The sequence below is a fragment of the Syngnathus scovelli genome, chromosome 6 (genome assembly GCF_024217435.2).
Source record: "Syngnathus scovelli strain Florida chromosome 6, RoL_Ssco_1.2, whole genome shotgun sequence".
NCBI classification, from domain to species: Eukaryota; Metazoa; Chordata; class Actinopteri; order Syngnathiformes; family Syngnathidae; genus Syngnathus; species Syngnathus scovelli.
In genome coordinates, this window is record NC_090852.1 from 805,170 (window position 1) to 820,000 (window position 14,831).

General features: G+C 48.8%; 1 protein-coding gene across 2 annotated transcripts in view; it reads right to left on the reverse strand.

Moving 5' to 3' along the window:
- Positions 1-14,831, reverse strand: part of LOC125970576 (NT-3 growth factor receptor-like) — a 235,706-nt gene that overhangs the window by 44,376 nt on the left and 176,499 nt on the right. For both annotated transcript variants that reach the window (XM_068651159.1, XM_068651158.1), the window contains 3 exons: positions 5,173-5,275; positions 2,042-2,233; positions 1,686-1,816 (listed from right to left, as the gene is read on the reverse strand). In XM_068651159.1, the coding sequence (XP_068507260.1) occupies positions 1,686-1,816; positions 2,042-2,233; positions 5,173-5,275 (426 nt within the window). The remainder of the gene's footprint in view (positions 1-1,685; positions 1,817-2,041; positions 2,234-5,172; positions 5,276-14,831) is intronic.

A 14,831-nucleotide genomic window follows, 5' to 3' on the forward strand; every position in this document is an offset into this window, starting at 1 on the left:
CAAGAGCACTTTTTACTTTTTACTATGCCAACCTAACCAGAGTGACGGGAGGGGCACAATTCAGAAAATGTGCTCAGCTCAGCCCAAGTGAACTGCTAGATTCATCATATTCTGCGTCAAAAAGGTTTCTGAATCGGATAAAATGATGCTAATATTGCCGCTAGAAACGGAGCTGTCGCTATCATCTGCCATTTTGTTTGGGTTTGTTGACATCCAGATGTACAACTTGTGACGTCACAGTAATGGCGCCACCAGTTTGGCTTCGTGCGGGACCCGATCGATAAACTGGCATTTCATTTCAGCTTTATTCTTAGTAATCGGTGTCCATTTGTAATTTCCAATGCGGCAAATGTGTTCACTTTATACATTCTATCAAATTCCGTTCTAATTGAAAAAAAAAAAGGGATGTCTCTAGCACTTTAACACCACAAACTTGATTCGTCATCTGAGGACAAAACACGACAATGTGTGTAAAGCGTTTTGTAAAGTTGCAGATGGAAAGGTTGCTAAAGCAAAGCAACAAATGCTGGACGTTATGAGGAGAGACAAACACACTCCAACAAAAACAAACGAGCAAAGAAAGTCACAGTAAGGTTGGTCAAATGTATTGGTCTTGACAACCAGCCCATTTCAGTAGCACTTGGATAGCGCTTTCTTTTTGATAATACTGTACCAAGTCAGTTTTTTTATTATTTTTACTTATGTCTTAAATATTAAATTGAAGCTGATCTTTAATTCTCAGTAAGATTTACAATAATAATTTGATACAATACAATTATTAAAATACAATACAATAAAATAAAATAGAATAATGGGATTTATAATAATAGTAATGCTTATTGATGAAATTTTAGTCTTATAAAAAGTTGAGTTACTTGCTCAAAATAAATGTCAGTTTTATAAATTTCAATACTAAAGGCAAAATATCGGATCGGATTTGAGGTTAAAAGATCAGATCGGGATCGGAGGCAAATGCTGATCGGGACATCCCTAGTTCTTGCTGTAAGGCTATGGCAACAAGGCTGGGGTTCGAGAACTGTGACCGCTTTGGTGATCACGAAGAAATTTTTTGGGCATAAGACAGGGGAGACGCGGACTATTTAACACAGGGTTGTTAAACTAATTTTTTGTCGCGGGCCACATCGTAATCATAGTTTCCCTCGGAGGGCCGTTATGATTGTCATTGTCTTCTATATACGCTTTAGGCGACAAAAAAACTGATGAATAACTTTTGAGATCAGAGATTAGTAAAAACTGTTCAACTATTTTAAAAAGACAAATGGTATAATAAAATTGCAAGCAATATCTCTATTTTTAAAGTGAAGACAATTTGTAATCTTAGTAATGACACAAAGTCGCTGCAAATTTTTTTATTTGTGGGCCACATAACATGATGTGGCGGGCCGTAACTGGCCCCAGAGCCTTGCGTTTGACACCTATGATTTAACACATGAGGATAACTGGAAACAGGTGAAAACAATTAGGAATCAGAGTAGAGATTGATGACATATGAGGAAAGCCAAGTGACTTGATATGAGGACAATCGGGATTCCAAAATAAACCAGGAACAATGAAAACAAGGCAAAGTCAAGATCAAAACTAATTCAATAAGGGACATGACACACATAGTACATGCACAGATATGCACAAGAGCCCCCCCTCCCCTCCTTGCCGCCCCCTCTTACCTTTACAGCTACAAGCATTTTGTCTTTTCTTGGGCACAAAGTGTAACATTCCGCTAAGAAAACTTTGCCAAACGCTCCTTCTCCAAGATCCCTCTTCAAAATGATGTCCTTTCGTTTTAGATGCTCAACATCTTCAAGAGAGAAAAAAAATCATTCACATAATCCAAAAAAATCACAACTACATGTTCTTTCTTGTTACTAATACAGATATGGGGGCAGTAATTTATTTTAAAAAAGTTGTGACATTTTTTAAAATGTAAATAAAAACAGAATACAATGTTTCGCAAATCCTTTACGAGCTATATTCAACTGAATACATTACAAAAATGAAATATTGTTCAAATTGATGTACGTACAGGTGGTGGCTTTCTTATAGTTGTGCCCATGTCTGAAGTACTGTGGATTCTCAATAATGGGAATACTGTTCAGTCCAATTGTCACAGCCTCTAGTCCACCATCCATTGTACATGGGCGATTAATACCATGATTCACATGATGAAGTGGACTGTTGTAGTCCTCTTCACCACTTACTATCACTGCTGCTGGACCTAGGACAGTAAAATAAGAAATCAAATTTATTCTCAGCAGTGGTTTAATTCTGCTTTGTATAAAATTGATAAGGAAAAAAATAGGAGGGATAGTCACTGCTAGTGTAGGGCTACACACGCATGACTTATGCGTGGACAGTGTGGGCTTGATTTCTGCTCAGTGACAGTATGCATGTGGGTGTGACTGGTTGTTTGTCTCTATGTGTGCTCTACGACTGGCTGGTGACCAGTTCAGGTTGTAGTCTGCCTTTCGCCCGATGTCAGCTGGGATAGGCTCCAGCACCCCCCACGACCCTGAACAGGATAAGCGGTGTTGAAAATGGATGGATTAAAAAAAGACGATTCAAATTAGTTTTGGGGCTCTCTGTCGCAAAAAGCTCAGAGTGCACCACTGCGTTAACCAGCTGCTGCCGGTGAGGCAGCCAGGAAGACCTCAGCCTGTTGCGCTGCCCTTGTGCGTCATTTACGGATGAATTGCTGGCTTCCGTCAGTCTCGAGAGACTATGGATTATGTGCCTTGGTGGTCATTGGTTGCTGGACCTGCAGTTCCTTCTGTGACTGAAGAGTCCAATTCTGGAGCCGCATGCCCTGTTGCAGATGTCACAGCTAAAGGCAGTAGAGTTTCGAGGTAGCTGAGCATCTCTTCTGTGTCTTTGAGCCCTTTTCTCTTCCATTTTCATCTCTCTGTTCTCTTCCGTTTTCTTGATGACTGATTTGGTAACGGCTTTCCACCATGAGCGATCTGCGGCCAGTGTCTCAAATTGTGCTGGTACGATGTTGCCCTCCTTCAAGCTCCGTTTACAAACATCTTTGAAGAGGAGAAGTGGTCTTCCGAGTGGTCTAGAGCCAGAGGCGAGCTCACCATACAAAATGTCTTTGGGAAGTCGACCATCTTGCATACGGGATACATGGCCAATCCACCGCAGACGTCTGTTTGTAAGGATGGCAAACATGCTGGAAATTCCTGCTCTGGTCAAGACCTCTTTGTTGGAAACGTGATCCTGCCATGAGATGTTGAGGATTCTCCTTAGACAGCGCTGGTGAAAACTGTTCAGCTTGCGTGCCTGATGACTATATAGCGTCCAGCTCTCGCTCCCATATAGAAGTGTATTCAGCACGCAGGCCTGATACACTGAGATCTTGGTTTTGATGGTGAGCGAGCTATTTTCCCACACCCTCTTTGCTAGGCGGGCTAGCACCGATGAGGCCTTGCCGATTCTGACATCGATCTCTTTGACGAGGCTGAGACTGTTAGAGATGTTGGAGCCAAGGTAGGTGAAATCTTCGACCACATCGAGGCAACAGTCGTCAATTGAGATGTGAGGGGTAGAGCTGACACCTTGGGCTAAGATGTTCGTCTTCTTTATGCTGATTGTCAGACCGAACTCTCTACAAGCATGGGCGAAGGCATTTATAAGGTCTTGGAGGCCGACTTCGGTATGTGATGTCAGTGCCGCATCATCTGCGAACAGCATTTCACGAATGAGAACTTTGCGCACGCGTGTTTTTGCTCGAAGGCGGGTAAGGTTAAATAGGCTGCCATCACTTCGGGTGTGCAGGTACACCCCTTCTTTGGATGTCTCGAAGGCATATCGTAGCAATAGTGAAAAAAAGATGCCAAAGAGAGTTGGGGCAAGGACGCAGCCTTGCTTTACCCCACTTGTAATTGGGAAGGGTTCAGATTTTAATCCATTGCACTGTACAGTACCTTTCATATCCTTGTGAAAAGAGACAATCAGTCTCAGCAATTTAGGAGGACAGCCAATTCTGTGCAGGAGTGTGAACAGACCCGTTCTACTGACCAAATCAAAGGCTTTCGTTAGGTCTATGAAGGCGATGTACAGTGGTCGCTGTTGCTTACGACACTTCTCTTGCAGTTGCCTTAATGAGAAGATCATGTCGATGGTGGATCTCCCTGTTCTAAAGCCACACTGGGATTCTGGATAAATCCGTTCAGCCAGTGGATAGAGTCTGTTTAGTATAACTCGGACAAATGTCTTTCCCACGACAGAGAGTAGGGATATTCCGCAATAGTTGTTGCAATCACTTCTATCGCCTTTGTTCTTGTATAGTGTGATGATCTTGGCATCTCGCATGTCTTGAGGCACGTTTCCTTCATCCCACGGATGAATAACTGTGGGAAAACCCACCGAGGTCAGCTTGTAAAAGACTCAGAGCACCACACTTCTAGTGATGTGTGGCCAGACAAGTGTATCTGCTGAAAGCACCTCCCTTTCGGCTAGGCGGCGGACTTCAGTCATGGACTTCAGGGTAAATATAAGTCAAATGAACCCTTACAGATTTCAATGTAATATTTAATGACGTAGGAACAATTCAGCTTACAAAATGCCTCTTGGAATGCATTATGATCGGGTATCTTGGTGATATATGAAAGAAATGATACTTTAGCTGGTGATAATCAATTTCAACATTTCATGACTGGCAGAGGCTGAGATGTGATATAATTTCAAGTGTTTGGAACCAACAGAAAAGAGAAGAAGAAGGAGGCCAAAGATTAGATGGTTGTGGTGAGGGAGGACATGCAGGTGGTTGGTGTGACAGAGGAAGTTAAAGAGGACACAGTTAGATGGAAATGATCTGCTGTGGTGATCCTTAACGGAAGCAGCCGAAAGACGTTTTGCTAACCAGAACTACAAAATGACATTTACTACATAAAACCAGCAGTTTACAACTGTCCTCATTCCTCCATTGTTTTCACCAGCTGACACCGTGACATCCTTGGGAATGTTGTAAAGGCACGGGGAGAACATGCAAACTCTACACAGTAAGGCTGTAGCCAGAATCGAACCTAACCCTAACCTCAGCTCAGTGCGGATGGATGTGCTAACCAGTGCTCCACCGTGTCGCTTCACAATATGACAAAACAAAACAAAAGGCAAATTAATTATTAAAGTTCATGAGTGAGTCTGGAAACATACCTTTCATGCGTAACTTGGAATGTCGCCCATATTTATGAATCAGGAGAATGATCATCAGCAGAATCACACAAGCAAGCCCGGCAAGTCCCACAGCTATAGAAACCTGGAAATGAGAGGATAAGACAAAACAGTTTCAATTAAACGAATCCTGCAAAACTGTCATTGGGCGGTAACCAAAAATGGAAAAGTAGCGCTAATGTATTCCCAATGCGGGGAAACACTTGTAACTTTTTGCCCTTGAAAACATATACAAATTAACCTTTGGAGCCCAATTTGTTAATGTTAAAACGTTAAGTGTAATACAGTGATCCCTTGCCACTTTGCACTTCACCTTTCGCGAATGTGCTACTTCACGGGTTCATAAGTGACAGGAGAACGGTGATTAAATACACGCTGATAGCGCAGAGCGTGCCTCTGAGCAACGTGCGTCACTGATGACAAGTGCAGAAAGCGCTGCAACCAGCCTGTCACGAACGAGGCAGGACAACCATGTGCAACACGGACTGTTTATTTAGGGAATGCGAAAAGAGGAAAAGGGAGGCTAGAATGCCAGCAGAGCAGGTGCACAAGGCGACTGACGAGCCGGTCAAAAAAGACCTGAAAAATGTCAGATTTATCAACAAACGAGTTGAAATAATCAGAAATCAGAAATCAGAAAACCTTTATTGTCATTCTACATAGTACAATGAAATTGGAGACCTCCATCCAGTGCATAGTCAAGTAATCGACTAGTAGAAAAGTAGATGAAATAATCAGAAACAGTAGTGCGGACAAAGTGCAGCAATAGTGCAGGAGGAAAGTGTCATCAGTGTCGGCTGGAGTTGAGGGCGGCTATGGCTTGGGGAAAGAAACTGTTTCTGAGTCTGTTTGTCCTGGTCTTCATTTGCCTGTAGCGTCTTCCAGAGGGCAACAGGTCAAACAGGGCGGAGCCAGGGTGGGAGCTGTCCGCTGAGATGGCCTTAGCCCTGCTGAGGCAGCGGGTAGTGTAGATGTCCGTAAGGGAGGGGAGAGGGCGGCCGATGATCCTCTGGGCTGCCTTCACCACTCTCTGCAGCTTCTCCCTGTCAGCGGCGGTGGAGCTGCCGAACCATACTACGATGCAGTAGGTCAGTAGACTCTCGATGGAAGATCGGTAGAAGGTCAGCAACAGGTCGGTGTTGAGGTTGTACCTCCTGAGGACTCTCAGGAAGTGTAACCGCTGCTGAGCCTTCTTGACGATGGTGGTGATGTTCTCTGACCAGGAGATCCGGTCAGAGATGTGGACGCCCAGGTACTTGGTGCTGTGGACCCTCTCCACCTGCTCGCCGTTGATGAAGAGGGGAGTTGGCTCAGGGCTGTGTCTTCTGAAGTCTATGATGAGCTCGTTGGTCTTCTTGGTGTTCAGAGCGAGATTGTTCTCAGAGCACCAGTCGACCAGCTCCAGGACCTCCTCTCTGTAGGCTACCTCATCGCCATTGGAGATGAGACCGACCACAGTGGTATCGTCGGCGAACTTGACAATCCGGTTGTGTTTGTGAGCCGGTCTGCAATCATGAGTGTAGAGGCAGAAGAGGAGGGGGCTCAACACACAGCCCTGTGGGGAGCCGATGCTCAGCGTACGGGTGGAGGAGAGGCGGGAGCCAACTCTCACAGCCTGGAGTCGGTTGGTCAGAAAGTCATTAATCCAGGCACATGTGAGAGAGGGGAGTCCGAGAGTGTCCAGCTTTGTGGTGAGTCTGTCCGGGAGGATGGTGTTGAATGCCGAACTGTAATCCACAAAGAGCATCCGGACATAGCTCTGCTGCTGCTCCAGGTGGTTCACCGCACAATGGAGGGCTACGGCGATGGCGTCTTCTGTGGATCTGTTGGTCCGGTATGCAAACTGGTGGGGGTCGAGGTGTGGGGGAAGATAATCCTTGATGTGCTGAAGAACCAGCCTCTCAAAGCACTTCATGATCACCGGAGTGAGGGCCACTGGCCGGTAATCATTCAGGCTAGAGATGGCCGACTTCTTCGGCACTGGGATGATGGTTGAGGTTTTCAGGCAGGGCGGGACGGTTGCTAGGGCCAGGGAGCGGTTGAAGATCGTGGTGAAGGTGGGGGCGAGCTCCTCAGCGCATGCCCTCAGCACCTTGCCGGGGACCCCATCCGGGCCTGTGGCCTTTCTGGGATTCACTGTAAGGAGCACCTTTCTGACCTTGTGCTCCTGAACAGTGAGTGGAGTGATGTCAGAGCTGGGTGGGGGAGGGGGCAGGGCAGGGACAGGGGAGTGCTGCTGGGATGTTCCAAACCGAGCAAAGAAGCTGTTTAGCTCCTCTGCCAGCTGTGCGCCTTGGTCTTCGACTTGAGCGGCACTGCCCCTGAAGTTGGTGATCTCCTGGATGCCCTGCCACACCTTGCGGCCATTGTTGCTGGACAGGTGGGACTCGATGCGTTTTCTGTGGTCTAATGAATGAGTTATAGTTTGTTTTTTATGACAACAAAAATTTAGTATAAAAAAGAACAATTTTTATTACAAAACCCAAATGATGGTATAGTGGTATGCTGCTGTTAGGTCATGTCACGGTCGGGTGGAGCATGGAGCAGGACGACCAAGTGCAGCTTGGACCAGGGTTTATTGAAGCAACTCAAAAGGCAAACTGACATGACTTAACAAACAATAACTTGACTGACTGACCGGGACATGAAACAAGAAGACAGCAGGACATGACGGCATCAAGACAGTACGACAACACCAAACGACAGCAACCAACACGACAGCAACCAATGATCCGACAGGGAGTGAGGGGCAGACAGGACTTTTATACACGACAGGTAACGAGAGGCAGGTGGGAACAATCACACTGATCATGGGCACACAGGAGGGGAGGGGCGAGCACACAGACAGAAACCAAGACAACAGACACATAGTGGAGCAGTTGGGGACGAGACGTGACAGAACCCCCCCCACAAGGGACGGCTCCCGACGTCCCAAAAAAAAACTAGGGGAACCAACCCGCACTCGGGCGGCGACTTGGGGAACTGAACCGCACACGGGCGGCGACTTGGGGAACCGAACCGCACCGCACTCGGGCGGCGACTTGGGGAACCGAACCGCACTCGGGCGGCGACTTGGGGAACCGAACCGCACCGCACTCGGGCGGCGACTTGGGGAACCGAACCGCACTCGGGCGGCGACTTGGGGAACTGAACCGCACTCGGGCGGCGACTTGGGGGACAGAACCGCACTCGGGCGGCGACTTGGGGGACAGAACCGCACTCGGGCGGCGACTTGGGGGACAGAACCGCACTCGGGCGGCGACTTCGGGGACAGAACCGCACTCGGGCGGCGACTTCGGGGACAGAACCGCACTCGGGCGGCGACTTCGGGGACAGAACCGCACTCGGGCGGCGACTTCGGGGAACAGAACCGCGCTCGGGCGGCGACCTAGGGGACAGAACCACACTCTGGCGGTGACTTGGGGGACAGAACCGCACTCCGCGGAAACTCGGGGAAACACAACCGCACCCTGCGGCGACTCGGGGAAACAGAACCGCAATCAGCGGCATACGAAAGTCAGCGCCGCAATCGGCGGCATTTAAAAGTCCAGATCGCGATCAGCGTCAATCGGAAGGCGGAGCTGTGGCAGCAGCATGAGCCACCAAGCGCCACAGCAGTGGGAGTGGGGCCAGGGACGATCGCGGGTCCGGCGCAGCTGGCCCGAAATCTGGCGACGCCCGCAGGTCCTGCAACGCTGGGATGGAGCCCGGTGGTGGCCGCGAGTCCGATGGCGCCGGGGGGCACTCCGATAGCGGCCGCGGGTCCGGCGTCGCGGCAGCGAAGTCCGACGACGGTCGCAGAGGTGACGGTGCCGGGAGGAACTCCGATGGCGGCCGCGGGTCCGGCGGCGCGGGAGCGAAGTCCGATGACGGTCGCGGAGCGGATGGCGCCGGGGGGGAATTCCGATGGCGGCCGTGAGTCCGGCGTCGCTGGAGCAAGATCAGATGGCGGCTGCAAGCCCATGGCGCTGGAACATGCTCGGATGTGGATCGGGCGTCGCAGCGGGAGCTGGTGGTGAAGGGTGGTCCAAGCGCTGGTCGTTGTAGTGGTCGGATCATTCTGTCAAGGTCGGGTGGAGCATGGAGCAGGACGACCAAGTGCAGCTTGGACCAGGGTTTATTGAAGCAACTCAAAAGGCAAACTGACATGACTTAACAAACAATAACTTGACTGACTGACCGGGACATGAAACAAGAAGACAGCAGGACATGACGGCATCAAGACAGTACGACAACACCGAACGACAGCAACCAACACGACAGCAACCAATGATCCGACAGGGAGTGAGGGGCAGACAGGACTTTTATACACGACAGGTAACGAGAGGCAGGTGGGAACAATCACACTGATCATGGGCACACAGGAGGGGAGGGGCGAGCACACAGACAGAAACCAAGACAACAGACACATAGTGGAGCAGTTGGGGACGAGACGTGACAGGTCAGTCTTTATTTTTTTGTGCTTTTTGTGTGAGATATAATTATTTTCAACATTATTTTGCCTATTTTCTGACAAGTGGTTTGTTTTTATAATTGGTTTTCAAAGAGTCTATTTCTTTTAATATTATATTTTCGTCTGCTGACATGTCTAGGAAAGCAGGTTTGTGACAAAACAATAATCATGGTAGGCAACAGGAGAGCTTTCCTTCGGATGCTCGCAGTTCTGTTCCTGCTCAGGTTTTACTTGTTCCCATACGCCAAGCCTTGGTGGGTACATTTTGTAATCATTTGACTGGAACTGTATGAGCACGGCATGTTTCTGTAACTGAGCTTTTCTGTCGGGGGTTTCCGGATGAATAAATTGCTCCGGAGTGAAGTGCTGACTGCAAACCACGGTGTGGGATGTAGCTTTGAATTTACTACAGCAAATATTCATAAGCCACCACTTTTGCGGTTCTAAATTGCTGAGAAATTTGTGGTAGCTCAGAACACTGTTGTACTCGGCGAACGACATGCACCTTGAAAACGTGTGTGGTACTTTATCTTTGTTGCTTTTAAGGGAAAACAATCTTTTTTTAAGCATGTTCCCGTTGTTTACACGGCTCTACCCAATAATGGGGTCCAAACTGGAAAGGAATGAGCCGCATTCCACAAAGAGGAAGTGAAGTCATGTCATTTTGTGCAAAGAGCCCATAGAGACATTGACATGGCTGTGATGAAATCTGGAAAAGTACTGTTTGGTCTTCTATTGCCAACAAAATAAAACAGTTGAAGAAGTTGTGATGAAATAAAATAAGTGGTCTAATGTAGACTTGAATGATTACAGCATGGAAAATATCTAATTAGGATTTTTATTTCAACATCCTTTTCAATGAATTCATCAAAAAACAAAACAGTTAATTCATCTTTATTACAATATAAAATATAAGGTCTAGTATAAATTTACAGGATAAGGCTAAATAAATCCAAATGAAGCATTAATTAATCTGAAAGAACACTACAATTCCGCCATACAAGCGTGGCATAAACATTATGTATATGCAGGGCTCGAAATGTCTTTTTTCTTTGCAGAGAAGTTTGCAAAGCCACTTCATTTGAGGAGGAACTTTCTAAATTTGGTTTGCAATTTTTCTTTCCTTTTCCTTTTTATTGGTCTACAGGTTAACCCCAGGGTACTGAAACAAGGGTTTTAATAAATAATAAAAAAATAAAAATGAGACAATATATTGAATGAACAAGTGTTTTTTATGAACAAAGTTATTTATGGACAAATGTTTTTATTTCTTAAATTCACATGTTCTTGTCTAGAAACAAAACTAAACTGATTTTCTCCTGTCTCTCCTGTGTATTGGGGAAGAGCCTGACACCGGGAGGAGTACCACCCAAGCTGATGAAGGCAGAACGCCTGATTGTGCTGGAATGAGAAACAACCGGAATAAATGGCTTAAACGGAGACACAAACTAGGAACATGGAACGTAAGAAGTATGCCAGCTGGTAAACTGAACACCATCACAAAGGAAGCAGTTAGAATCGGAGTAGACATCCTAGGGCTGGTCGAGCATCGTTGGCCAGGAAGCGGACATTTTACAACAGATTGCAGTGGTCGCATGGTATATTCAGGCAGGGAAAAGGCAGGCCAGGGAGGAGTGGCAATATATTTGTCAAGAGCAGCAGCTCAAGGTCTCATAGGCTACAAACCAGTGAACGACAGAATTATAACAGTTAGATTGAAGGGCCAGGCAAAAGATATTACATTGATACAAGTATATGCACCAACTTCTGCAGCAACAGATGAAGAATTAGAAGAATTCTACGAGAATTTACAGAAAGAAGTAGACAACAAAGAACGGCAGGACATCTTAATCATTTCAGGAGATTTCAATGCCAAAGTCGGAAGCAAAAAAAACTGTGAGGAAGATGGACTGATCGGAATGTCAGGGCTAGGGGAAAGAAATGAGAGAGGCTCTAGACTTGTTGAATTTGCACTCTCAAATCAATTGGCAATTAAAAACACAATGTTTGAGAAACATCCAAGAAGGCTGTATACATGGACATCACCAGATGGAAAAACAAAAAATCAAATTGACTACATCATGGTTGAAAAGCGATGGTCATCTATAATACAAGATGTCACGACAAAACCAAGTGCTGACTGTGACACAGACCATGAACTTCTCGTAGGAACAATGAAACTGAAATTAAAGTGTAAGAAGACAACAACAAGACCTGTCCGTTACGATGTACGAGACATAGATCAGACGTTTACCATGGAAACAAGAAACCGTTTCCAAGCACTGTTGATTGACATTGAAGAAAAAGAACCGGACGACATTGCAAATGAGGCAAAAAACATATTAATGGAAACAGCCAAAAAACATATAAAGAAAAAGCGAGGCAAAAAACAACCTTGGATGACAGAAGAGACACTAAACAAGATCGACGAAAGAAAAGAAGCAAAGAAATCCTATGGACTACATAGCAAACATCCATCCATCCATCCATCCATCTTCTTCCGCTTATCCGGGGTCGGGTCGCGGGGGCAGCAGCTTTAGGAGGGACTCCCAGACTTCCCTCTCCCCAGCCACTTCATCCAGCTCATCCCGGGGGATCCCAAGGCGTTCCCAGGCCAGCTGAGAGACATAGTCTCTCCAGCGCGTCCTGGGTCGTCCCCGGGGTCTCCTACCGGTGGGACATGCCCGGAACACCTCCCCAGGGAGGCGTCCAGGAGGCATCCTGATAAGATGCCCGAGCCACCTCATCTGGCTCCTCTCAACGTGGAGGAGTAGCGACTCTACTCCGAGTCTCTCCCGGATGACCGAGCTCCTCACCCTATCGCTAAGGGAGAGCCCGGACATCCTGCGGAGAAAACTCATTTCGGCCGCTTGTATCCGGGATCTCGTTCTTTCGGTCACGACCCATAGCTCGTGACCATAGGTGAGGGTAGGAGCGTAAATCGACCGGTAAATTGAGAGCTTTGCCTTTTGGCTCAGCTCTCTCTTCACCACAACGGACCGGTACAGGGTCCGCATTACTGCCGACGCTGCACCGATCCGCCTGTCGATCTCGCGCTCCATCCTCCCCTCACTCGTGAACAAGACTCCAAGATACTTGAACCTCCACTTGGGGCAGGATCTCATCCCCAATCCGGAGAGGGCATTCCACCCTTTTCCGATCGAGGACCATGGACTCGGATTTGGAGGTGCTGACCCTCATCCCGACCGCTTCACACTCGGCTGCGAACCGTTCCAGCGAGAGCTGGAGATCACGGCCTGAAGAAGCCAACAGCACCACGTCATCTGCAAAAAGCAGAGACGCGATGCTGAGGTCCCCAAACCGGACCCCCTCAACGCCTCGGCTGCGCCTAGAAATTCTGTCCATAAAAATTATGAACAGAATCGGTGACAAAGGGCAGCCTTGGCGGAGTCCAACCCTCACTGGGAACGAATCCGACTTACTGCCGGAAATGCGGACCAGACTCTGGCATCGGTGATACAGGGACCGAACCGCCCTTATCAGTTGGCTCGGCACCCCGTACTCCCGAAGCACCCTCCACAGAACCTCCCGAGGGACACGGTCGAACGCCTTCTCCAAGTCCACAAAACACATGTGGTTTGGTTGGGCGAACTCCCATGCACCCTCGAGGATCCTGCCGAGGGTGTAGAGCTGGTCCACTGTTCCACGGCCAGGACGAAAGCCACACTGTTCCTCCTGAATCCGAGGTTCGACCTCCCGACGGACCCTCCGCTCCAGCACCCCTGAATAGACCTTACCAGGGAGGCTGAGGAGTGTGATTCCCCTGTAATTGGAACACACCCTCCGGTCCCCCTTCTTAAAGAGGGGAACCACCACCCCAGTCTGCCAATCCAGAGGCACTGTCCCCGATGTCCACGCAACGTTGTAGAGGCGTGTCAGCCATGACAGCCCCACAACATCCAGAGCCTTTAAGAACACCGGGCGGATCTCATCCACCCCCGGGGCCTTGCCACCGAGGAGTTTTTTAACTACCTCAGTGACTTCGACCCCAGAGATTGGAGAATCCGCCTCAGAGTCTCCAGGCCCTGCTTCCTCAATGGAAGGCGTGTGGGTGGAATTGAGGAGGTCTTCGAAGTATTCTCCCCACCGACTCACGACGTCCCGAGTCGAGGTCAGCAGCACGCCATCCCCACTGTAAACAGTGTTGACGTTGCACTGCTTCCCCCTCCTGAGACGCCGGATGGTGGACCAGAATTTCCTCGAAGCCGTCCGAAAGTCATTCTCCATGGCCTCACCAAACTCCTCCCACGCCCGGGTTTTTGCCCCAGCAACCGCCGAAGCCGCGTTCCGCTTGGCCATCCGGTACCTGTCAGCTGCCTCCGGAGTCCCGCAGGCCAAAACGGCCCGATAGGACTCCTTCAGCTTGACGGCATCCCTTACCGCCGGTGTCCACCAGCGGGTTCGGGGATTGCCGCCACGACAGGCACCAACGACCTTACGGCCACAGCTCCGGTCGGCCGCCTCAACAATGGAGGCGCGGAACATGGTCCACTCAGACTCAATGTCCCCCGCCTCCCCCGGGACGTGGGAAAAGCTCTGCCGGAGGTGGGAGTTGAAACTCTTCCTGACAGGAGATTCTGCCAGACGTTTCCAGCAGACCCTCACAGAGCGTTTGGGTCTGCCAGGTCGGACCGGCATCTTCCCCCACCATCGGAGCCAACCCACCACCAGGTGGTGATCAGTTGACAGCTCCGCCCCTCTCTTCACCCGAGTGTCCAAAACATGCGGCCGCAAATCCGATGACACGACTACAAAGTCGATCATCGAACTGCGGCCTAGGGTGTCCTGGTGCCAAGTGCACACATGGACACCCTTACGTATGCTTGAACATGGTGTTCATTATTGAAAATCCATGTCGAGCACAGAAGTCCAACAATAGAACACCGCTCGGGTTCAGATCGGGGGGGCCGTTCCTCCCAATCACGCCCTTCCAGGTCTCACTGTCATTGCCCACGTGAGCATTGAAGTCACCCAGTAGAACGATGGAGTCCCCAGAAGGAGCGCTCTCCAGCACTTCCTCCAGGGACCCCAAGAAGGGTGGGTACTCTGAGCTGCTGTTTGGTGCATAGACACAAACAACAGTCAGGACCCGTCCCCCCACCCGAAGGCGGAGGGAGGCTACCCTCTCGTTCACCGGGGTGAACCCCAATGTGCAGGCGCCCAGCCG